The sequence below is a fragment of the Asterias rubens genome, chromosome 11, assembly GCF_902459465.1.
Source record: "Asterias rubens chromosome 11, eAstRub1.3, whole genome shotgun sequence".
Lineage (NCBI taxonomy): Eukaryota > Metazoa > Echinodermata > Asteroidea > Forcipulatida > Asteriidae > Asterias > Asterias rubens.
Window position 1 is genome coordinate 15,255,160 of NC_047072.1, and position 25,545 is coordinate 15,280,704.

The 25,545-nt window shown below is 37.4% G+C and overlaps 2 protein-coding genes across 2 annotated transcripts; one reads left to right on the plus strand and one right to left on the minus strand.

Moving 5' to 3' along the window:
* Positions 1-783: 783 nt before the first annotated feature.
* On the minus strand, positions 784-5,211 carry LOC117296450. The gene is made up of 6 exons (XM_033779392.1): positions 5,103-5,211; positions 4,346-4,521; positions 3,648-3,839; positions 3,157-3,227; positions 2,503-2,633; positions 784-2,128 (listed from the first exon to the last, which is right to left on the minus strand). Exons 1-6 carry the CDS (start codon positions 5,141-5,143, stop codon positions 1,900-1,902), a joined length of 840 nt encoding a protein of 279 aa, XP_033635283.1. The 5' UTR covers positions 5,144-5,211; the 3' UTR covers positions 784-1,899.
* Positions 5,212-5,274: 63 nt separating this feature from the next.
* LOC117296449 (translocation protein SEC63 homolog) lies at positions 5,275-25,538 on the plus strand. The gene is made up of 22 exons (XM_033779391.1): positions 5,275-5,476; positions 7,283-7,388; positions 7,606-7,720; positions 8,630-8,742; positions 9,321-9,382; positions 9,885-9,943; positions 11,659-11,709; positions 11,875-11,983; positions 12,524-12,618; positions 13,727-13,865; positions 14,155-14,247; positions 14,709-14,839; positions 15,049-15,101; positions 15,460-15,554; positions 15,779-15,861; positions 16,633-16,710; positions 17,453-17,668; positions 18,310-18,398; positions 20,336-20,477; positions 21,670-21,768; positions 22,398-22,499; positions 22,877-25,538. Exons 1-22 carry the CDS (start codon positions 5,290-5,292, stop codon positions 23,012-23,014), a joined length of 2,355 nt encoding a protein of 784 aa, XP_033635282.1. The 5' UTR covers positions 5,275-5,289; the 3' UTR covers positions 23,015-25,538.
* The last annotated feature ends 7 nt before the right edge of the window (positions 25,539-25,545 follow it).

The window sequence follows — 25,545 nt, forward strand, 5'->3', positions numbered from 1 at the left end:
ATAATCGTGACACAGTTTACTTATGGGAGTCATCTAGAATCGCTTTTATTACATTTGGATGCTTGCTGCACCTAAATAATATTGAGACCAAAGTGTTTATGCCTCGTTGACGATGGCATTTATACCGATAGGCCTTTATGAGGTGAAATACTTTCAATATTTTATGATTATAGTTTATTCATAGTTTGGTTTAACTCATACTCTAGTTTTCAATTCTGCATCATTCAACCATAAATAAATCTTTAGCTGTCACGTTTAGGTTATTGATTTGAAGTTGAAACATCAAGAAATGGTGTTTGTGTGTGTGGTTTTCATCGCGTTATTTCGATGGCGGCAATCGGAATATATAAAGGAGGTTTTTGGGCCCTCAATTACTTTTCCGACTTCACTTTTGATCTGACGAGAACATTTGCCAGAGAAATTAAGTAGTGGGCGTTCAGATTGGAGCTAACCATATTTTGGGGGTTTATTTTAAAACTAAACATTTTTTCATGGTTTCGTGGGCGCCCGATTAGCCACATCGTCGCAATATGTTAATTGATTTGTCAACTGGGCGTGGTTATTTGACCTATTTAAAATGGAGCAACGACACAACATGAATTACTAGTTGGCCTATAATTATGTATACCATTGTGCTTATGGGGGTGAATCATCCAGCTATAGCTCTATGGGGTGAATCGAAACATTCGTGTACTTGCTTCCAAGTGTTCTAAAAATATTGATGAAAAAACAAAGTTGATTTAGGGTAGCAAAACTGAACAGTCGGAAAATTCAAAACAATCAAATTGTCATCCTATGTTAACCGTGTGCAACAATGTGTTTTATTAACAAATAATTGGGAGAAGTCAAAATAATAATCCAAAGTATGATAAATAAATTTGACAAATTGCAGGTCAGCTGCTAATAAGTTTTATTCACGCTCACAATTTAAAACACGGAGCCATAACGACAAATTTATGTTAATTCACACATGATGGTCAAAATGGCATAAAAACCTTTTATTCTAAAACAAAGCACACTTAGTGGTGTTCTATTGGTTTTGGGAAATAAAAACGCTAAATACCAATCTAGTATAGTCAACAGCATACAACATAGTTTAAAAACCTTTGCTATAAAGCCAGGTTTTCATCAAGACTATTGTGCATTTTCAAATGTGTAAAATTAACTCAAACTTGGCGACATTTCAGATGGAAACACTTTAGTATTGGCAGGTAGAACACTTTTATGAAGTTTGTTAAAAGAAACTTTTAAATATTGTTTTACCAGCCAATACAAATAAACATACAAGTATTTAGTGGTTTACTGTAAAAAATGTTAATAAATACACTAGCTGTCAGGTGGAAATTAACTTAAACTTAAACAAGTCCTTTCACTTTCACTGACTTTAACACACACATGAATTTACTTAGAAACTGTTACAACAAAATGGTTATTGTGAAATTTGGGACATAATCATAAAATATTAAAGTACAGCAAAATTGATTTCTTAAAAATATTTAAAGAAGGTATCTTTGAAAACACTACGCAAACATGTTGTGTGTTTTGCTACAGCAGTTTTCTACGGGATACCACCCACCCAACCAGTCAAGTTCCAACACTCCACGGTTATGCTCTTTTTGAAGATTCATCTCACATTGACAGATACCATACTATCATGCCAAGAAATTCTCTTCATGATTCGTACAGACTTGTGTCAATGAGAGCCCACACATTTGTCGTCAGTCAATGTTCCCTGTGCTATGAAATGTAAATCCTGCATTTCTGACCGACAGGTATTAGTATATTATTGTACGGGTACTATTCTACTATGGACCAATTTCTTAGTGTAACCTCCAACACACTTGTATGAGGAATAGTAAAAAGAAATACAAAATCACTGTCTACAGTCTTTATCAAGATCTACTTGACTCGTTTTGCGCCTTTATCAAAATCCTCCTTGTTTAACCGATATCCCCAATGCTGCAATGTTTGCCTTACTACTGGTGAAACACCAAAGTTGTCATAGGCATTCCCGCTGTGTACACACTTTGCAATAAGGTTGTTCCTCCAGCGACCTTTGAACCCAGCACATCTTGACCATCGACCTATCTGTCTTTCATCATCATCACTGCGTCTTCCCAAGTAGAATCTGGATGTCAATATGGACAGAAATGTTCAAGATGTTGTTTCTGAAAACTGCATCATTATGAGAATGAGTAAACTTTTCTTTCATTGATTCTGCTTCCTCACACTGTTATTTGTTCTTGTTCACTGTGATAAGACTGAGGTACAAAGGAATATAAAGCCTTCCTTTAAAAAATAGGAATGAACAACACGATCAAGAAACAAAACAATAGTACAAATTTGCGCCTTGTTGTGTAGGTTCCTATGTAGTTATTTCTGTTATCTATCTCCTTGATAGTTCTTCTTCTTCCTTACGCATCATCTTTAGAATTCTTACCTGCAATACCATTGGAACCAGCCATAGGGGTCTTCCTTACGCATCATCTTTAGAATTCTTACCTGCAATACCATTGGAACCAGCCATAGGGGTCTTGTTTACGCATCCAACCACTGCTCTCCCACATGTTTAAGTCTCCTCCACACTTGACTTTATATGTGTTGACTTCTGTGTTATAAGTTGCTGCTGATACCTACACAAGATGGCAAACAATTCATTAATACTAGCTGAATGGCCGACATAGTTTACCATAGATGAGGTCTTACATGGGGAATGACAGAAATATAACTTGTATAATCCCTCACTACGCTCTTGCAGTTGAGCACAAGAGTTACTTTACTAATTTATAGACTGTGTAAGTCTTGCACATTGGGCCAAATCGAAATCTACAACTTTATTTCCTTCGCACAACTAAAGTATGTTGGTAGCGGAGATAACCAAATGTTCAAATACATGCAGGTCTTGCCTTATCTATAGTCTATTTAACTTCCCATTCACCACAACCCTGCCACCCTAATAATAATAATTAATAATAAGACCATGCTGGGTGTTCAAGGCACAGTAAAAACCCTGCCTGTCTGTTACTGATCCTTTTTTACTTTTCTACTTTTTACCCTTTTAGGAATACTGTGCTAGTGTCAAAAAGTGAGGTCATTAACAATTTCTTGACTTTGTAAAATGTAACAAATTATTGACAATCATCGCTCTATAGATACCTTTTTTGCTATATTGATACCTTCCAGCCAGTCTTGAGGCAGTTCTTTCCATACTCCAGAGTACTTCTCACCTGGAATAAATAATAACCATGAAATAATATTAGAAAAATCAGCATGTGTAAGTGCAGAAGGTTGTATTTTTATTTTGCAAAACGTCATAACTTGTGCATAACTAAAGGGCTATTTTGGGAGACAATGTCTTTGCCAGAGAATTGGACCGGAAACTTTAAATTGTTATCATTAATAGACGCTACTTCTGTGCTAAATGGATACTTTATTTTGACCCTAGGTGGCAGCAGATTTAAATCCATTGTCCTTGAAAATCAACACAAGCTGAGATACTGTGTATGTCTCATCTGCTAACACCTATTGTTCCAAAGTCTCTCATTACCTCCCATTTTACTGCTCCGAAAGCTTTATGCTTCCTATGATTAGAATGATCCAAAGAGCATAATTGGGGGGGGGGGGGGGGGGGGTTCACAACACCTTACCTGTGACACCTGATTTGATGGGACGATAGTAAGTCCCACCAAAGCTACCTGCTTGCAGTATCTCTGCTGGCGTCATATTAGGGTAGATATCTGGGCAGTCTTCAAAGATGCATTCTCCCTTTTTGTTTCGTTTTGGCATGGGTGCTGTGTAACCTTCTCTCTGGCGTACCTCCTCCTCAAATGCCGTTGGTCCTTTTATGGGAATGGAAACTTATTTCAGTTTAATCGTGCATATTTGAAAAGAATGGAATGAGTCAATGAACATTAAGAGGTTTTAAAGACTGAGGTTCTGAAGATAAACTAAATTACTAAATTGAAAAAAGTATTTTAGCTCTTACATTTTATTTGAAATGCGTCGGACAAAAACCCTACAGATACAGCTATGTGCGACAAATTGCTATTTAAAAACAAAATGTCTGCCATTTTTGTTTATGATAGGTTAAGAAATAGGAATAACTTCTGGATGAACTCTTTGCAAAATGTTAAGCCTGTTACAAGTTATGCAAGTTTTAGAAGTGAAACAAGAGTAGATAATACATACAGACCTGATATTCCATCTTTGAAAGGGCAAGGCCAAGCCATTTTGAACGGTCAAGGTCATTTTCATTTAGAAAGGGCAAAGCCATTTTCATTTTGAAAGGGCAAGGCCATTTTAATTTTGAACAGGGCACTCAACATATTTCTTTCCCTGATTTTACCTGAAGTTGTCTTGGCTTCTTTCTTGGCTGTTTCTGTTGGTTTCTTATCAGCATCTGATGTACTCTTCTTTGTCTTCTTCTTTGGTTCTTCATCTGATTTACCAGATGCTTTTCTCTTTGTTGATGTCTGCGCTGTATCTGTGGATTTCTTAGTGGGACGTCCCATCCTGATTAGTCTACAAACCAGATTCAGAGATCAAAGTTGGATCAGGAGTCAACCCCACCCCCCCCCCCCCCCCCCCACCCTGTTTAGCTTCCCTGGGTCGACCCTGGTGTGTGGTGGGTTTTTTTCCCAGGACGAACGTGTGCAGATAATTACCCACGCTCCTCCTGGAAAAAAAACTGCCACACACCTGGGTCGACCCAGCAGGGAAGCTAAACGAACGCACCCAATGCCTCATCCCATGAATCCTCCCATGAGGTTCGTTGTGCCATGGAGCAATAAACTATTGCTCCATGGTTGTGCTATCGTCACCACGAACGAACCTATGGGGCATAGGACAAGCTGTGATGCTTTGTTCAACCATGATGAAGCAATACTGCTGCATGCAACGGGAATGCAGAGCAATTCTTTTTGATTTTAGAAACAGAACCATTGTTGGTTTGCCCTTCCTTCACTCTTCAAACAAGGGGTCAGCATTCATTCAGGCTCAGGCATCACAAATAGTCAATACGAAAGTAATATGAGACTGACTTCTGAACATTGAATAGTTTGAATGATGGATTTTCTTACAATGTAAATTACATGTTACTTTACCTGTTTATATTTCCCCGGACACAAATGTAGCTCAAACACATTCGTCTTTGTTTGAAAACTGCAGTTATGTAACTTCAAGTTTTACCGCGTACCAGACGGAAGAGGGCGCTGTTTACATCGACGTGTAATTATTCTTTTTACATTAGTACGAACGGTTAGTGCATGCCGTCTGCACCATTCTAGATGCATGTACATACATGCAAAAGAAGTAACTGCACGTAACCATTCCTACTTTACGCATCTGTCGTGCAAGATGTCTGCCCAGTTTGAGTACGACGAATCGGGTGGCACTTCTCTCTATTTTCTTGTTTCTTTCTATGCCTTGTTTCTTTTCCCACTTACATATTACTTGTGGCCTTCTAAGCAAAAGAAAGGTGAGTATGAAATGCGAGTAATATAAGTGTTTTTTTTATGAAATATAAAAAATGGTGACAAGTGAAGTTTTATCTTACTGCCCAACTCTGGTCTGCTGCTGATTGGCATGTGTTTCTTCTTGCCTTGAACACTCTTCTCCGTCCATCTGGTATTCATAATCAACATAAATTGATTGAGAAACCATGCCAATTTCATGTGTGTTTGCTGCCAGAAACTGGCAACCTGTCATTTAGTTATTGTTTAGGGCCTACTTACTTTTTTTTTTCTTTTTATTATAGTCATTTCTAGCCCCACTTGTGTGGCCAAGGATAGCTGAATCCAGCTATCCTTGGCCACACAAGTGGGGCTAAGCTAAGACATTTCTTGACATTTCATATTTAATATAAATAATTTTCATAAATACATAGTACGATAACCAAATCTTCTAGGAAGAGCATGGATTTGATCTTCAATGGTGTAATTAATCAGTTAACACTACACATAAAGAAAATATTTTTAATAAATTACCAGAATTTCCATGAACCTAACTAAACCTAATATGCTAGTTGATGTTTTTTTAACTTCTCACTTGCAACATATCTATCAATCACTTCAGTGTAAGAAAACTAATTGACGAGAGCCACGCCTACACAGTGGTTTATTTTATCCTGGTTGGTTGAGATCTCGTTTAGAAATCTCAGGTTCAAAATTTACTTTTGTGCGCATAAAATGATTTTTATTATCGTCACTTTTTTTCCCGAAACTGTTTTTCTAACATAACAAATAAATAAATCAAATTTAAAATTCAAACAAGTTGAACAATATGAGGCAAAGGGTTATAGAAAATGTTGGTACTTTTTTTTGGGGGGGGGGGGGGTGGGGATAATACCCCCACAACTATGCCTCTATTTGTGAGATTATTTTGCAATGAGATTGCAAAATTAGAAAGGTTAATTGGGGAGGCAGACAGTTCATTTGTGTCAAAGGTAATTGTATGACAAAAAACTAAAGAAACAACTTCAAGTTTGAGAAAAATGTATATAACGGAAATTATAGAATTTCACTTAAAGTTCAACAAGTTAACCAAAATGCACCATATAGCAAATCTTTTCAACATAAAAGGACCACAATATGTAGTTTGGTTAGACGGTTACACGTTTGTGAGTTCAATGAACAACCATGGTGTTTTGAGAGCAACTATCTTTATGCTGAATCTGTCAATGATTAGTCTGAAGTTTTATTTTATACATAAGCTACATGTAGTATAAGGGAACAAAAACAAAGGACAACAAAGGAACATCAGTCATGGTTCATCAGGCAATTTTTACTTTGAAGTCTGTACTTGATGGGATGGGTTGCATGCTGCTAGGAGCTGTACTTGATGGGATAGGTTGCATGCTGCTAGGAGCTGTACTTGATGGGATGGGTTGCATGCTGCTAGGAGCTGTACTTGATGGGATGGGTTGCATGCTGCTAGGAGCTGTACTTGAGGGGATGGGTTGCATGCTGCTAGGAGCTGTACTTGATGGGATGGGTTGCATGCTGCTAGGAGCTGTACTTGATGGGATGGGTTGCATGCTGCTAGGAGCTGTACTTGATGGGATGGGTTGCATGCTGCTAGGAGCTGTACTTGATGGGATGGGTTGCATGCTGCTAGGAGCTGTACTTGATGGGATGGGTTGCATGCTGCTAGGAGCTGTCAATATAGATGGACTCTATTATATCAAAAGTGGTAGAAGGAATATTGGAAAATAAGGGACAACTATTAACATTGTTTGTTTGTAAACCGTTCAGTGACTGTTAATGATATTTTTGTTGTCCATCAGATGATCCAGAGAAGCTCAAGAAACAATGCCAATGTCATCCCTGCCTGGTCAAGAAAGCCAAACTCCAGGCAAAGAAACCCACTCAGAAACTACGACATCTTCTGAAGTAAGTTGCATTGATGTCAAGTATTAAAATCAAGCAGCTTGCATAGACATATCTATGGTAACGACCCTGTGTATTGAAATTTCAATAATTTGTTGGATTTTCTGGCATTTTATGTTTGCATTTAGACTATTTTGTTCTTAGTAAAATTACATGTGCTTGATTACCATGAACATAAAATTAAGTTAAGTTTGAACTAAGTTTTTTTCCATTCCTGTAGGTGGGGTTTGTTATTTGGCGCTTGGGTATTGTTCATATATCTTGCAGTCCGGGCATCTCAAGTGGAACGAGATCATGTGGAGTATGATCCATATGACATCTTGGAACTCGACCGAGTAAGTTTTCTCAATTATCAAAATTACTCATGACTATTTATGACTCGTCGTTATTATATTTATATGTAATATGTATTAACACTTCCTTGAAAAAATTTCTGTTTCATTGTTACAGACCTTTTGGCAAATACCCATTGGGCATGCCCTAACTGTTGGATGAGAATTGCGCTTGTATAGTTAGCGATCAAACTTGATGCTGGCTAAACCAGCATGCACCTCATTCCATGCCTATTATGCACGTACCGAGTATTTGCGATGAATGACAGAATTGCGAAGGCTAACAATAAGAAGAAATATTCCTGTCTGTATCTTGTAACTGGACTTTTGAAAAGTGGGCGACACCTTCCCCTTCAGCCTTGTCAATGAGTTTCATATCTAGAGTTCTCTCTAAGCTTATCAAATCATTATGTACACGTTACACCAAGCTAATGACCTTAGTTTCAATCCTTTGAATCCAAAGTCGTTAATCCTTAAATAATGTTAAAGAAAGGTGTATTCATCCTTGTATGTATCTACTGTTTGAATGGGTCAATGGAGATAACAGTTAACCCTCTTATAGGTATATACACCAAGAAGCCTCAAAATCTCCCATATGGTACACACAAAGCAGTGATTTAACTCTTGTCATACTCTCCTGTCATTATGTTTGCATGTGATCCATCAGTACCACAGACTGCCATTGCAGAAACTGACTGAGGTTGAGAACCTTATCTCTTCCAATAGTTGCCCCCAATTCCATTGCAGTTGTGCACGGCTCATGGCTTCTCCAGTTTAACACTCTCAATGAAGAACCTTGAGCAGTAGCTCTACTCTGTGTGCCTTAAAATGCCACTGTTGTGCCATAATGAGGTATGTGTTTGTATGGATAGTAGGATGGTTTTAATCCAGTTGTATTTCTCTTCTATTCAGGGGGTAACACAAGCAGAGATTAAGAGGAAGTACCGTCTCCTGACTAAGACCAAACATCCTGATAAAGGAGGAGATCCAGTGGAGTTTATGAGAATAGCCAAGGCATACGCAGCGTAAGATACTTTCCGCTTTCTGTCATCACGTATTTATCTAAACTGTGAGAAAACTATTGTGTGATGATGTTTAGAGAAATGTTAGCCACACAGTGTTTTGAGATGATCAGTTAAGGATTAAGCATAGTTTATGTAGACCATTTATTATGTGTGACATAGTACACAGGTTCAATGTAACAAAGGTTTTTCAAGAAGGTGTTATATCCAGCATGTCTGAGTTGAAACCATCAGTGTTGCATATTTAAGTATGTCAGTCTAAGTACACAGCTTAGTAGTTTCATTATTAATTGATTAACTTATTTACTAGTCTCACTCAAGTACAGCCCTCGTCATTGCCCAAGCTCTCTGTATCAACTGTCATGTTTTGAAAGGATCAAAAGTGACACTTCTCTGTTGTCTAACATGACTAGTCTGTTCATGCAACAAACCTATTTTATTTGATATTTATTTTGCTTAGGCTTTTGCTATGGCAGTATGGGCAACTCATCTTCGAATGACTGGTAGTGGTTTTTTTATCACCAAAACCAGACCTTTAAACTTGCCATAATTGTAACATAATTTCATCCTCCTTGATGTAGATTGACAGATGATGAATCAAGAGAAAACTGGGAGAAGTATGGCAATCCTGATGGCCCTACAGGTGAGTGCAACTAAACTAGTTTATCCAGTCAATTTAACTTTCCACCCTCGTAAGTTCTTATACAAAGCGCTTCTTACTTTATTGATGGGGTTAAGTTTGAATGATGAGAATTGTGAGACCAGTCTATAAAGCACTTTGAAAGGGTTTATAAGGTGATGTGGTGCAATCTACAACCAACCATGCAACAAATCAAGTGTACTGGGTTCTTTTACATGCATTACAGAAGAGGTGCAGAGGACTTATGGTTAGATGTCAATGACACAAGTATCTTAGCCATGACCTGAACCCACACTCTGTCAAGACCAGAACTGAAGTTCATTTTCTTTTGATTTGCCACTCCATATTCTTCACCATATATCTGTCTTCAAGTGTAGGCAAAGTAAAATGTAGCTGTTACGAAAAGACAATTATCTTCATCACCATTATAGTAATTGTGTTATACACTGTTGACCATATACTTTCTGTTTGTGTCTTATATAAGCGTTTTATCTTTTGATTTCAGCTACCAGTTTTGGAATTGCTTTACCAGCATGGGTTGTGGATCAAAATAACTCCATTCTGGTAATGTAGTCACAAGCCTTATTTGTTTATAATTCAGTGTTATGTTAAGGGAAATTGATTTCAGACACTCTGCATTTATACTAGCATTGTTACCTTCAACTTGTGTGATTGGGTAAGAACTACATCTGAACTGTGGACATGAGAACAAATGAAGTCCACATAAGGATAGGTTTTGAAACACCATGTATAAAATATTAAGTTTTCTACCTTGTAAAAAATGCTTTTCTTTTTTGTTACTTCTTTAAATGTAATTTTGGGGCAATGTTCTGTTTGCAAAGAATATGATTTTTTTCAGTGTAAAAAAGAACGGAATGTCCACAAAGTGACTGCAACACAGAGCTGTATGTTCTAATATACAGTCGACTCCCGTTATAACGAGGTCCGCCGGACTGGCCCATTTTCCTTGTATTATCCGAATCTCGTCTTAAACGCAGCGCGCTAAATATAGATACATGTACATACATCATCATTGTGCATGCACACAACACGTGTACTTGCATATACATGTACATGTACATGACATAATGGCCGCACGTGTGTACACACAGATGCATGGCAGAGCTTCAATTGACTATACATGTACTACTGTGTGCATAGAGTAGTATGTGCGATGTACTGCACAAACAAGCACAACGCGGGGACTATAAAACTGTTTTAACTAAGTTGGTTTAGTTTTAAATTCAATTTTAAAATCAATTTATATTTTACAAGATTGATAAAAAGTGTAAGATTTAAACTTGCGTTCATGTTTTGGGAAGTTTCTCTTACAAAACTTTGGTCGCCGGCAGTTTATTGCCAATGCAATAAATAGAGTCTTGGTTTTCATTGGTAACCACCTGTTTAACGCTGGATGGTTCATTGCTGCTGCGAGACACCAGGGGAAATCTTACTGCTGCAATGCATACTGCACACGCTGTGAAAATTTTCAGTAAATAAAATAAAAGCTGGATTTTCATTGGTAACCACTAGTGTAATAATAGAAGGTTCATTGCTAACGCGAGATACCAGGGAAGATGTTCTGTGCATGTGTGTGCATGTGTAATACACTCGTCGCAGCAACAAAAAATAGAATCTTGATTTTCATTGGTAAACACTGTCATGTTAGATGGTTCATTGCCAATGTGGGATACCAGGTAAAATCTTGCTTTTGCATTCAATAATTGATCACGCAACTAGTTTTGATTGTAAGTTGCGGGTGTTTTTTTTCTTCTGAAAATTTATAATGCGCTTATAAACTCAGTGGATCAGTATCTTTTCTTAAGATTTCTCCAATGTTTGAACCATGCAAACCTCCTAATCCCACCATTGTCCGGAGTTTGGAATTAACAACCTTGCTTGCTGACTCGTGACTCCCGATTTCGGATTAGTGTTGCTAGCGGTAGCGTCCACTTAACACCTCTATTGTATGTCTTAAAAAAAAGCCACAAATATCGACTTTACCAGCTGTACAGGTATTTCTTTTGTTGGTTTTTGAATTGTTCTCGTTATAGAAGGGTTTTAAACAATGTTTTGCTTGTAATGGGTCTCCCAAATTACCTCGTTATAACCGTGTTCTCGCTACTACCGTGCTCGTATAATCAGTATTTTAATGCCTTGAAACACGCATGGGGCCGTTCTGGACCGGCAAAAAACCTCGTATCAACCGGAACCTCGTAACATGCGAGCTTGTAATAACGGGAGTCGACTGTAACTTGTTTTTCTTCTTTGGATATTAGGTACTTGGTGCATATGGATTGGCGATAATGGTTATCTTACCCATTGCTGTGGTGAGTTTTAATTCATAAATCTTCTAACATTTTTATTAAGGTTCAAGCTGAGGTAGTTTGTCTAAATATTTAGCGAGACAAAATGTGTTGAGTTTTCACCCTCAAGCTGGATCCAATCTTGAATCTTTGTTGATGTTTGTATGTCTGATATACACTTTCTTCCAGGGTACATGGTGGTATCGCTCTATTCGTTACAGTGCAGTTGAAGTACTTCTTGACACATCTCAACTCTTTCTTCACTTCATCTACAAGACACCATGCTTGAATCTTAAAAGTAAGCTGTATTTCTACAAATATAACATGGTTTGAAGATGGACAATTGGTATCAGCTCCTTGAGGTATAGGAAGATGACAAACTAATCTGTCAACTTCCTATACCCATGAGGAGAGCTTATATCGATTGTCCACCCTGATGTTTTTTTTATTGTAGTGCATCTTTATTGTCCACTATTTTCTCCAGCAGATTGACATTTACACTTAATGCGATGCATCTTTTTATTTGTACTTGGCTGGCTAGGGCAGAAAGTGCGCTCATAGTAGAATGTTGTTCGTACGTCCCATAGGACAGTATTGTTTGTTTCCGCTTTAGTGTATGTGTGTTTTCTTTGTTCATGAATATGCGTGCCAAGCTTGGTAAACAGCTCAAATAGCACCTGGCACGTGATGGTGAATGGCCCAGTTAGAATTCAACTCTTGATCATGAATATGTATGAGGTAAAGTTATTTTGGTACGTCATTGTTTGATTTTAAATCAAGATATTCCCTTTTGATAATGCCTTGTTGTATGACTTGAGTTGTCTGTATTTTTCTTCAGGAGCTTTGATGATATTATCAGGATCTTTTGAGTTTGAGGAGAAGCATAACAGTGAGATTGTGCTTCGACCAAGTGACAATGAAGAACTTCCCCCGGTAAGCACTTACAGTCCCATCTAACCCAAACTCACTTGGTCTTATGTTGAATGACAATTTTACTCTCCAGCTTTTAGAGAAGACTTGAGTGAATTTATGGCCCTTAAGGCTTGTGAGTTTAGCATACCTCTGATACAATGGATTGTAGTTATACTAAATATCTATTAACCCTCCTAGTGCTGTTTGTCCATTCAATGTCATCCACTGTGGTTTGGAAGGTTTGGAATGATAGATGAAGTATGTCTTCCTGCAATATGATATCATGTATTGAATGTATCAATACAGCACATAGTCAACCCTCCTACTGTCTGATCACTAAATGTCATCCACTGTGGTTTGGAATGATAGATGAAGTATGTCTTCCTGCAATATGATATCATGTGTTGAATGTATCAATGCAGTACATAGTCAACCCTCCTACTGTCTGATCACTAAATGTTATCCACTGTGGTTTGGAATGATAGATGAAGTATGTCTTCCTGCAATATGATATCATGTGTTGAATGTATCAATGCAGCACATAGTCAACCCTCCTACTGTCTGATCACTAAATGTCATCCACTGTGGTTTGGAATGATAGATGAAGTATGTCTTCCTGCAATATGATATCATGTGTTGAATGTATCAATGCAGTACATAGTCAACCCTCCTACTGTCTGATCACTAAATGTTATCCACTGTGGTTTGGAATGATAGATGAAGTATGTCTTCCTGCAATATGATATCATGTGTTGAATGTATCAATGCAGCACATAGTCAACCCTCCTACTGTCCGATCACTAAATGTCATCCACTGTGGTTTTAAATGATAAATAAACTGTGTAAGCCTCTTATATGATATCATGTGGTGAATGTATATCTATACAGCACACTGTCAACCCTCTTACGTTATGACCATGCAATGTTTTGTAAGGCGCATAAACTAGACCACTCTGCAATATGATATGTACACAGTTAGTTCCATGCCTAGTTGTGCCACCATACACAACCCTTGCCGCTGAATGGTTTTAAATGGTGGAAATGTTACAAAGAGTAGGAGAGTTTTAATTTGAGATGACTTGACTATAATAATGTACATGACATAACTGTTTTGTGATTGGTGTTTTAGCTGATGCGTGAATTTGACAGCGAGTATGGGAAGAAGAGTAAGGAGAAACCGTTTGTGTATCCATACAGCCGTAAAGCAAGGATTCTTCTTTATGCTCACTTAGCTAGGACTGAACTCCCTCTAGAAACTCTGGATGTTGGTAAGTCACCTCAAATCAAACTTTGATAATGCACCTATTTGTAACCTATTCACAACTTGAATGATGCTTGTGGCACCTAAACATTATTACTCCTTTCATTCGACCATTTGAAGAACTGAAACTCACACTTACCACATGTAGTTTATTGTCTGGCTGTTTTACTAATTGATTAAATTACCATAAATGAACTTGGACATGGCCTGTGACTAAGTCTACTTTACAACCTTCTTGCTTACAACACTGTTAGTGTGAACATCTTACCCTAATGTTTTGCTTTGATTGGTTACAGACAAGAAGTACATCGTCAGCAAATGTCCGCAGTTGATTCAAGAAATGATCAATACTGCCTCTCAGCTTGTCACATGGAAAAACTATGGCAGAGGTAAGAAGGCTTATACCAAGGGTTGCCAAAATAATACCAGAGCCTGTTTGAATTGTTATACTTCATAACGGAGTGCTTTGTGGCAAAGTGAACTTGCACTTTGGTTTGAATTCTGGTCATGACTCTTGTGTCTTTGAGAAAGACACTTTACTGTAATTGCTTCTCTTCACCCGGGAGTTAATGAGGCACCTGTGAGGGTAGAGGTTGTTGTTGTGAATGATTAGCAATCTGTGCACCCATTTGCAATGGTTCAGGGAAAGATTTAAGTCTGATGAACAGCTGTATCAAATGGTGCAAATTGCTTGGCAGACTATTTCTTTTCAAATAATTTCTGTTATAAGCAACTGTGCTTAGAACTTTTTAATTTACAGGAGCAAGGCATTAGATTTGTTGTTATTGCTTTGGCTATAGTGTTCATGGTGAATTTAATAAATGATTGTAATTTGTTATTTTTTCATTAGTGGCCAAAGAGCCTCGTCTTGAGTCCATAGAGTTCCTGATGCGTCAGAGCCCAATGATTGTCCAAGCTTGCTGGGACAAAACGCCACTACTACAACTGCCACATTTTAATGAAGATACACTGCGAAAAAAGGTACAGTTTGGATTCAGCAAAATCTTGTTATTGTATTTTCTCATTCTGTCAACTTTGGTCCTTCAAACCTGTTTCTAAATACTCAACAAATTGATTGTAATAAGTTTTTCAACTCGTCAACCTTTGCTATTATCTATACTTACAATGGAGATGCATGTTCCTGCAGCACCAGAGATTCAGCTAATTTTCTATATCTGTTATCTTTCCAGCGCCACATTAAAGCCATTAGTCAGTTCGTCAAAATGAAGGATGCCGATAGAAGGTATGAGTAAATAAAGAAAACAATCAAGATGAAATAAACTGCAGGTCCAAAATTGTACTCCCTGTTCCCAAACTTCATTCCTTTGCATTCAAAGAAGTAAACACATATGGGGGATCCTTCCTTTACTGTAGCTGCACCTAGGATTTGGAGAATCATTTTCCCCAACGTCAGACAATCTTCTGCAATAGCCATTTTCAAAATAAGTCCTACCTTTTTTACGAGAGCTTACTGTAGGGTGCTGTGAGTAATGACCATTAGACTGGCACCTTAGAAATTAATTGACCTATTGAGTGATTGACTGATTGGTCTTTATCTACAGCAATGGTTTATTGTTGATCCATAAATTTGTTTCTTGCAGGAACATTCTTCGTCATCTTCATGAGAAGCAATATCAGGACATTCTGAACGTCTTGAAGTCACTGCCTAAATTGGATGCAGATGTGGAGCTAGAAGGTAACAATAATTGTGTAACATTTTGTTATTCCCGACTATTGGCACTTAAATAATCAAAACCTACTGTCCCAAAAAAATGTTATTCATTATGTGTTATCCCAATTGGCAATTATGTTACAAACTTATTATTTATCTCCTTTGAGAAAATCTCCGTCTGCCATTTGATGAGACAATTGTGTTTGGATTCAACTGACTAGTGATTGTTATTTTGATGATTTATTTAGTACTTGCTGATGAGGACAAGAAGTCGATAACTGCAGGGTCTTTGGTAACGGCTACAGTCACCCTAAGGAGAGGCACATTTCAGGTCAGTTACCATGGAAATACTTACATTTTCAAAATTATATCAGGAACACGGATTGAATCCTCAGGATTATGGAATTTTTAAGTTTCTATTAACCCTAACCCTTCAAAATCCGATGTCGTATGATTTCAGATGATTAAGAACTGTAGTGAGTAACGATTGCTAATGTATACCAATCTTATCTTGGTCCAGTTTGTTGTGGAGTACCAGTGAATGTGGAATGGGGGATAGTGGTGGGTTTAGGTCACCTGTGGTCAACTGGGCCTAAGGAGTCGAGGGTTAATGAGTACTTCATTGGCACCAGGCATGGAATTTCTTCTTAGAAAGGGCAAGGCCATTTTCATTTTTTGCAAAGGGAAAACTTTTGAAGGGGCACAAAGGCCAAGACCAGGGCCAATTTCATAGAGCTGCTAAGCACAAAAATTTGCTTGGCATGAAATTTATTCCTTGATAAAAACAGGATTACCCACCAAATTTCATTTGTTGCATAATGCTTGTTACTGGTATTCAGCTGTTGTTTGCTTATCCTGAAAATCACGTTGAAATTTGATTGGTAATCCTGTTTCTATCAAGGAAAAAATTTCATGCTAAGCAAATACTTGTGCTTAGCAGCGCTATGAAATTGGGCCCTGGGGCACTGAAGCCATGGCCTCCGTGGCCTGCGTGTAGCTCTAGGCCTGTGGCACTGTGCACAAAGAGAATAGATTGCAAGTTTTGTGCTAGCTTGTTACACTATTAATAAAGTGATGAGTGTTTTTCTTGTTTTCTTTGTAGGTGTTGGATGATGAAAGCAATGATCCAGTAGATGCTGTGGAAGACGCTGTTGTAGAAGACGCATTAGATGAAGATAAAGTAAGACTAGAACCTAATTGTCTTGATAAGAACTAAATCTTCAAGTTATACTTCACAAACAAGATCTTAAATTTTCTCAATTGCAACTTTTTAATGTAGATTGACGAGGGTTGTTATTAACACGCATTATCCATATCCACCTGACTTGTCACAGAACATGAACACCAATCCTGGCTAAGCCCATATAGGGCTTTATTACTGTATTTCAAGAAACACTCATTATTAACTGCTTTGCAAATAAACATATCCCAACAAACTGTGTACTGTTGGAAAGAGTACATAAATCTCTCTTATGTGATAAGTATGTTTTATAAGAGATGTTAAATTTGCATCGGGGATAAAGAATATTAATTTTGGTTTTACCCATACACCGATGTGTGTTAGCACTGTATACTCAGTACTTTCCCAAGTCCTGTGAAAAATAAAAATCACAGGCATGTTACACGGGTGGGATTCGAACCCAGGACCCTTGCAATTCTAGAGCAGTGTCTTACCAACTAGACTACCGAGGTTGCCCGGTAGCTAGAGACGGTTCGAATCCTGTGTTTTGGCAGCGGGTACCGCAACGATGTAAGAGATGTTAAATTTGCAGGTATATTTTAGCAAGTCGGCTAATTTCGATTTACAGATTTGACTGTCTGAAGAATCGAGTGAATAACCAAAACCAATAGTTCATGTTGACACCAACTCGACTGCAATCAAATCTTGAGTTGTTGATGATTCATGTTGCATTTCTCATCAGACTGATTCACCAGTACCACACAAACCCAAGACTCATGTTTGGGAGAAACACAGAAGAAAAAAGAACAAAGGAGGAGGAGGAGGAGCTAAGAACAAAGCCCAGAAGAAGCAGGCTACTAAGAAAGCAGCCGCCGCAGCAGCACTGAAAGCAGCGGAGGAATCACCTCAACACAACGGCAAAGGAGCCGCTAACCATGTTAGCAATAATACTAAAGGGGTAGGTTGTTGCCCAGAATAATATTGCACTGAGTTTCCATACAGCTGTATGAATTCACTTAGGGAAAGAATATTCCAACGTTGGTTGATCAACCTTAACCACCCCAACCCATTGAAATCCAACTGTGTGTTTTGTTTGATTCTGTTGGACTAAGGACTGTGCTGTGCTCCCTTAACATGAGATCAGGCATACCACCATAATCAGAGTCCAACTTTGGGTGTCGAGTCACCAAATGAGGTTTTGGATTTTGTTAGAGTTAAAAAGGCAGTGTACACAGATTGCCTGAACGCAGATACGCACAGATAAATACTGTTACAGCATACTCTTTTCAGGTTCCATACGCCTCTCTTAATATTTATGCATGAGGTACGTCACAATCTAACCCAAAACGAGGCTAAAGGCGCAGCACTGCAAGTGGTGGCAGACTTGCGCCCATAGCCTCATTTTGGACAAAAATTATGACGTCATGCATAAATATTAAGAGAGGTGTTTAGATGTGGAACTACAATTAGGTTTGAAGAAAAAAGTTCATGATCTTTACTGAGAATCGAATTGAAATTCAAAAAAAATTTATGCCTTCTAAAAATTTATCAAAATTAATCAAAAATTAATGAAGATGCATCTGATGTTACTGTACTCAGGCTATCCAGGAGCTGGATCCCAATAAAGACTCGGGTGACAGTGGAAGTGAAAGTGACAATGAACAGGAGGATAACAGTAAACATTCAAGGTCAGTTTATAAATTTACCCTTAGATGTTTTGTAGTCAACAAGTTCACCAATCGCTTGTTAATGTCTGCATCTTTAGTTGTAGATGTTGCGCAAAATAAATGTTGAGTTTAGTTGATATGCCTTGACTCCAAAGAGAATGATTGTTGTTGTGTATTCTGTCTGGAAGTGCATGTCAGATTCAAGGAATTCAGCAGTGACTTACATTGTAGAGTATTCTTTCTGGAAGTGCATGTCAGATTCAAGGAATTCAGCAGTGACTTACATTGTAGAGTATTCTTTCTGGAAGTGCATGTCAGATTCAAGGAATTCAGCAGTGACTTACATTGTAGAGTATTCATTGTGCATGTCAGATTCAAGGAATTCAGCAGTGACTTACATTGTTGAGTATTCATTGTGCATGTCAGATTCAAGGAATTCAGCAGTGACTTACATTGTTGAGTATTCATTCTGGAAGTGCATGTCAGATTCAAGGAATTCAGCAGTGACTTACATTGTAGAGTATTCATTCTGGAAGTGCATGTCAGATTCAAGGAATTCAGCAGTGACTTACATTGTTGAGTATTCATTCTGGAAGTGCATGTCAGATTCAAGGAATTCAGCAGTGACTTACATTGTAGAGTATTCATTGTGCATGTCAGATTCAAGGAATTCAGCAGTGACTTACATTGTTGAGTATTCATTCTGGAAGTGCATGTCAGATTCAAGGAATTCAGCAGTGACTTACATTGTAGAGTATTCATTGTGCATGTCAGATTCAAGGAATTCAGCAGTGACTTACATTGTTGAGTATTCATTCTGGAAGTGCATGTCAGATTCAAGGAATTCAGCAGTGACTTACATTGTAGAGTATTCATTGTGCACGTCAGATTCAAGGAATTCAGCAGTGACTTACATTGTTGAGTATTCATTCTGGAAGTGCATGTCAGATTCAAGGAATTCAGCAGTGACTTACATTGTAGAGTATTCATTCTGGAAGTGCATGTCAGATTCAAGGAATTCAGCAGTGACTTACATTGTTGAGTATTCATTCTGGAAGTGCATGTCAGATTCAAGGAATTCAGCAGTGACTTACATTGTAGAGTATTCATTCTGGAAGTGCATGTCAGATTCAAGGAATTCAGCAGTGACTTACATTGTAGAGTATTCATTCTGGAAGTGCATGTCAGATTCAAGGAATTCAGCAGTGACTTACATTGTTGAGTATTCATTCTGGAAGTGCATGTCAGATTCAAGGAATTCAGCAGTGACTTACATTGTTGAGTATTCATTTTAGATGGTGATGGTTTTTATAGACACTGGACACTATTGGTAATTGTCAAAGACTAGTCTTCCCGCTTGGTGTATCTCAACATATGCATAAAATAACAAACTTGTGAAGATTTGAGCTCAAACGGTTGTCGAAGTTGCGAGAAAAAAAAGAAAAGAAAAAACACCCTTTTCTCACGAAGCTGTGTGCTTTCAGACGCTTGATTTTTAGACCTCAAATTATAGATCTGAGGTCTCAAAATCAAATTCGTGGAAAATTACTTATTTCTCACAAGCTCTGTACTTAAGAGGAAGCCGTTTCTCCCAATGTTTTATACTATCAACCTCTCCCCATTACTCGTTACCAAGTAGGGTTTTATGCGTATAATTATTTTGAGTAATTAACAATCGTGTCCACTGCCTTTAAGGAAATGTGTTATTTAACACCGGCATATGGGCTAATCTAGCCACAGCTGTCGCCGTTTCGCATACAGCCTAACTTTAAAATCAAAAGAAATCATTTTTCACCAAGGGAAGATATTATTAGCATATTTGTATCTCTTTGTTGCCATGGCAGTGATGATAATAAAGGAAGATATTAATAGCATATTTGTATTTCTCTGTTGCCATGACAGTGATGATAATAAAGGAAGATATTAATAGCATATTTGTATCTCTGTTGCCATGACAGTGATGATAATAACAGCAGCGATGGTGGAGAGCAAGAGGAGGAAGAATGGGAAAGGTTACAGTCTGGGATCACAAGGAAAGAGAAAGTTCTAGAAGGAACATCTAAGACTTCTCATGAGGTCCATTGTCCATACTTCCCAGAGGTAAGATATTATGGTTGTGTGCCTTGTAGATTGTGAAGCACATTAGAATGTTGTGTGCCTTGTAGATTGTGAAGCACATTAGAATGTTGTGTGCCTTGTAGATTGTGAAGCACATTAGAATGTTGTGTGCCTTGTAGATTGTGAAGCACATTAGAATGTTGTGTGCCTTGTAGATTGTGAAGCACATTAGAATGTTGTGTGCCTTGTAGATTGTGAAGCACATTAGAATGTTGTGTGCCTTGTAGATTGTGAAGCACATTAGAATGTTGTGTGCCTTGTAGATTGTGAAGCACATTAGAATGTTGTGTGCCTTGTAGATTGTGAAGCACATTAGAATGTTGTGTGCCTTGTAGATTGTGAAGCACATTAGAATGTTGTGTGCCTTGTAGATTGTGAAGCACATTAGAATGTTGTGTGCCTTGTAGATTGTGAAGCACATTAGAATGTTGTGTGCCTTGTAGATTGTGAAGCACATTAGAATGTTGTGTGCCTTGTAGATTGTGAAGCACATTAGAATGTTGTGTGCCTTGTAGATTGTGAAGCACATTAGAATGTTGTGACTGTCAGAGTCATGGTTTTAGTTACATGGACCACTCTGAGAGATTGTGTTAGATTGTCTGTTCAACTTTGTAACTACTGGGAACTAGAGCTTGACCATCAACATTGTTGTTCACTCTAGGTTACGAGAATCAGATTAGGCTATGATAAAAGTACTCTAGTGTTAACGCAAATATACCTTGCAGTGAAATCAAGGCATTGACATTTTGCTGTGCCTAGAGGACTGTATTTTCAAATACTACAACGATATAGTAAGGTTTGCGGTAACAGCATGTAATGATAATCTCTAAATGAGTTGGAGTGGTTCTGAAAAGAAGATGATCAGAGCATACTGATTGAAGCGTCAAATTGAAACCAGCGGTGCTTTTCAGAACCACCCCAACTCATTTACAGATTATCATTACAGGGTGTTACTGCAAACCTTACTATGTTGTATTTCCACCATGCAGAGTTTCTAATTCTACAAATACTTCAACATTGATTCAGCCAACTGCCACAGACATAGCCCAACACTTCCTTAGCCCGAAACCCTCAGTTCAAACAAAGCCTTATTGTAGACCATGGTGGGTTGACTACAATGTCAATAAGTATCTGGTTCCCCTTGGACTAACATTCCTTTAATATTTATCACCAGGTAAAGCAGGAATGGTGGTGGATCTACCTAGCTGATAGGAAGACACATCGTATTATCACTTTACCTCAGATGATTTATGACCTTGTTGATGAAAAAGATGTAAGTATACAAATCGTATCAAATACCTAGTTGCAAGTTAGCTTAACGTTTCTGTGCACAAATATTGGACAATCTTTCCATTAATTGGCCCAGGTTGACCATTAATGTGCACAAATATTAACAAAGCACAGTATAACAAGAAGTGCTATATAGCAGAGGCAAAACATAATTAATGTAGTAATTAGTTGTCTAGTGGCTAAGATATATGCTTTGGAATGTGCAGGTTGCGGTTTCAAATCCTACCTTAGGCATAAATAAAAACATGTTATGTTAGGGTAGGTAGGTAGGGATTTTGTTCCTTCTTTTTTTCCTCGCAGCAACGAAAATTACATGTTTTCTAATTGTTAAACACAATAACAAAAGAAAACAAACAACAAATAGTATATTTTTAAACTCTTGATGAAAATTATTTTATTTATATGTCTTTAATAGATTTAAATCATTAAATTTCTTCACTTGAAAAAATAAAAATATCCAGGGTCGGCCATATTTTTAAGGTAGGTCGGGTTATGCCAACATAACATTTTTTTGTATGCCTTAGTTGCCTAGCCTGAAGTGTAAAGTGCTTATTCAGACAGTCTTTTGAAACATTTATTTGAGTGGTTACAATTGATCTTTTCCTCCCTTAGATCGAGTTGAAGTTCCCTGCACCTGTTAAAGGGTTGTATCAATACCAGCTCTGTGTTCGCTCTGACTGCTATCTTGATCTGGATTACATCAAATCAATCAAAGTAAGTGTAGCATTAAATACTCATTCATTACTCTCTTCACTAATATGGATAAAGAGAGCCCCTCAAAAAGGAGTAGACCCTCTAAAAGTTGCCTGCTTTCTAGAATGTTGGGTTGAAATCTGGCCCCGATTTCATAGAGCTGCTTAAGCAGAAAGTATTGCCTTACATTTTTCAATAAGCAGGTTACCAGTTACATTTTGAACATGTAAAATGGTGTTTTAGTTGGTAACATTATTCTGGTGAGCATAATTTTGTTGTGCTTAGCCACTTTTATTGCTTAAGCAGCTCTATGAAATTGGGCCGTGCCCTTAACTTCCATAGAGATGTAAACAAACTGATTACTGATTGCATTATAATCAATTCTGATTTCCTCCAAGGTGGATGTGAAAGAAGCCAAGAAGGTAGAGGAGATGCATCCTCAATGGGACATCTCAGATGATGAAGATAAAGAAGAGGAAGGAGATAGTGATGTTTCTGATTATACCACCGATGATGAAGGTAGTGATGAAGAATAGATGGAGAACAACCTCCCAAATGATGACAGCCTACATCCTCATCATGTTTGTCTTCATTCCTAAAGAAAACATCAATACTTGACACCAATAGACCTTATCCACATGATGTCATATCAGTCGGGCGCCCTCACCTAGAGTAGAGGTAGAACAGCAGCCGTTCGTTGGCCGAACCTGTGTGTTGCGCATACAAATCTCTACGTTTTGATTGCTTCGTCATCGTTTTACCTCTAAGATGGTGGCTGGATGAGTGGATGACATCAATGCATAAGTTCTATGTCTAAAAGTTACAGACCTATCCTGCATGTATAAAATGCTTTATTTAGGCTCTGGGGTTAAATATGCGCTATATGCCTTCTATCCATTTTAGGTTGTAAATGTTCTGTTATAATGTAGGCGACGGAAAACACTGTCATGTTTTGTACCGTAACAGTCATCTTTATTGCTGGCATTTCAACCAAAAGTGCTGTTTAACACTGTGTTATGATGACCCTTATGAGGACGTTGGATTTAAGGATTGATTTAGTTTCATTATGAGGTGTGGTGATGAAATAAACCAGGCTCTTAGCCCTGGGTGTTTGACTGCAGCAAGGACGCTCCTAAGGGAGACAATAAAGCATGGTTCATACTTCCTGCGAATGCAAAGCAAATTTTCGTTACAGGGCTGTTTTCGTAGCAAATGTTTCGCAAAACTGAACTGTTGCAAATTATTCGTTTTGAATTTGTGATGTAAAAATTTAAATTTGCTACGCATTCATATTTGCAAGGTGTATGAAATTGGGCTTTAGGGATGGTTCCAGTCATTTTAAGCTAACCCAATGGACTGGCAGTGTGTCATGATTTGTGGAATACATGTAGATTGGATAGGTTTATGTTGGACAGCAGCAGAGGAGATTCATCACAATCCTTTCCAAACAGATAAATGTATGATGATTAGTCATTTTAGAATAGTCCAGGTGAAAAGTAGTACTGTAGATGATTTCAGATTTTATTTGGTTTTTCCTGGCAGATTTGTTTCTTCATGTCAGTTTGACATTTCTTGTTGATGGTTTTTGTGATTACCATTCAAAAACAAATTTAATCTCAATTACTGCAACGAAGCTGCAATTATCTTGACAACTTGTGTCTTCTATGTAAATTAAAATATGTATGACTATTTTTGGGAGTATGTTGTGTTGAAACTGTATTTTGAGCTTGTTTACTTTATTAGTCCATAGAGTTTGACCCAAAGGAAACTGTTGTTTTAGAAAACATCCAAACATGTACCAGATGTACTGGTCTTACATAAATCTATATTTGATGTCTACCGAGTGTATGAAGATGGTAGGACTGCTGTATTATACATCCCTTGTTAATCAAGTTTTGGGTTTCAAATTTGTCAAAGTCAAAACCCATATAAAGTTATGATAATATTTTGAAGCGTTTTTTTTTAAAATAATGATGATCTAAATGTATGTATAATGTTTAACTAGCAATGCGTACAATTTTCAATGTCTCTTGAATTTTAATCATAAGTGAAAATGGGCTTTGATTTTGGGTGTATATACAACCAATAGTGAAGCATCGTTTGAGCATCTGTTATATTAATAGAAATCACAAATGCTGTTCAGGTTAACTTGCCAACAAACACTGGTGAGACTGTTTTGTATTGAATATGGCATTCTGTAATTGACTTTTACCCAACAAAATGATAGATTAAGATAATACTCTTTTACTTGACAATAAACCCAATTAATACTTACTTGCCTTCAGCACGCTTGAGTGTCCATTAAATACTATAGTTTTTTCTGAAACCCTATAATTGTGATGATCATCACATGAACATTAAGAATTGTACCTATTTAAGAATGAGGTGTGCAAGGTTATATTTTGTTTGCTTTGGGGAAGGAGTCTTTACTGTTTTATCCAATTGTGGCATTAGTTAAAAGTAACATGTTTTTTAAGGTATTTATTATCAACAAAACGGGGATTATCAGTGAGAATTTCTTAGAGATAAGGACTTCTGTGAAATAGATGTTAATTTAATAAGCTACTGTTGGCAATAGGTGACTGCAGATTTTACCAGGTAACAGAATTGTTCTTAGAAATGCGTGCATGCTCAAAACTATGCAAACAACTGAAGTTTAGCTGGTAATTAAGTCTGCTGCCACCTTGTGTTTCAGAGTATCCCAATCTGATCTATGTGTCTTAGCAGCTTTTAAATATTTATGTAATCAGTTTAAATTCCGACCCACTCTCAGTATAAATTATATTTCTTCAATCAATAATGTTTTAATTTCAATGTTTTCAATCTTCAAGACCTGACTTATTTGTCAATATAGTTGTGTTCCTTTATAACTGTGAAATTGCTGAGCTCATGTTTCATCCTTAATTCTTAAAAAAAAGTATTGTACTAGTCAAAATATACTTTTAACCTTTTATTTTTTTCTGGATAATGATTGTATAACACACTTGATGTTTTGATGTAAGCTTCCTTCCCCATGAATTATTAATGAAGAAAATAAATGAGCACGCTTCCAAAAATAGAGTGTTAA

Coding starts and splice junctions, on each gene's coding strand:
- LOC117296450 (XM_033779392.1), bottom strand. CDS start 5,143: ATGTGTTTGAGCTACATTTGTGTCCGGGGAAATATAAACAG. Junction 4,522..5,102: donor GTCCGGGGAAATATAAACAG/GTAAAGTAACAT, acceptor TCTGGTTTGTAG/ACTAATCAGGATGGGACGTC. Junction 3,840..4,345: donor AGAAGCCAAGACAACTTCAG/GTAAAATCAGGG, acceptor TTCCCATAAAAG/GACCAACGGCATTTGAGGAG.
- LOC117296449 (XM_033779391.1), top strand. CDS start 5,290: ATGTACATACATGCAAAAGAAGTAACTGCACGTAACCATTCCTACTTT. Junction 12,619..13,726: donor ACAATGAAGAACTTCCCCCG/GTAAGCACTTAC, acceptor TTGGTGTTTTAG/CTGATGCGTGAATTTGACAG. Junction 18,399..20,335: donor GATAACAGTAAACATTCAAG/GTCAGTTTATAA, acceptor TTGCCATGACAG/TGATGATAATAACAGCAGCG.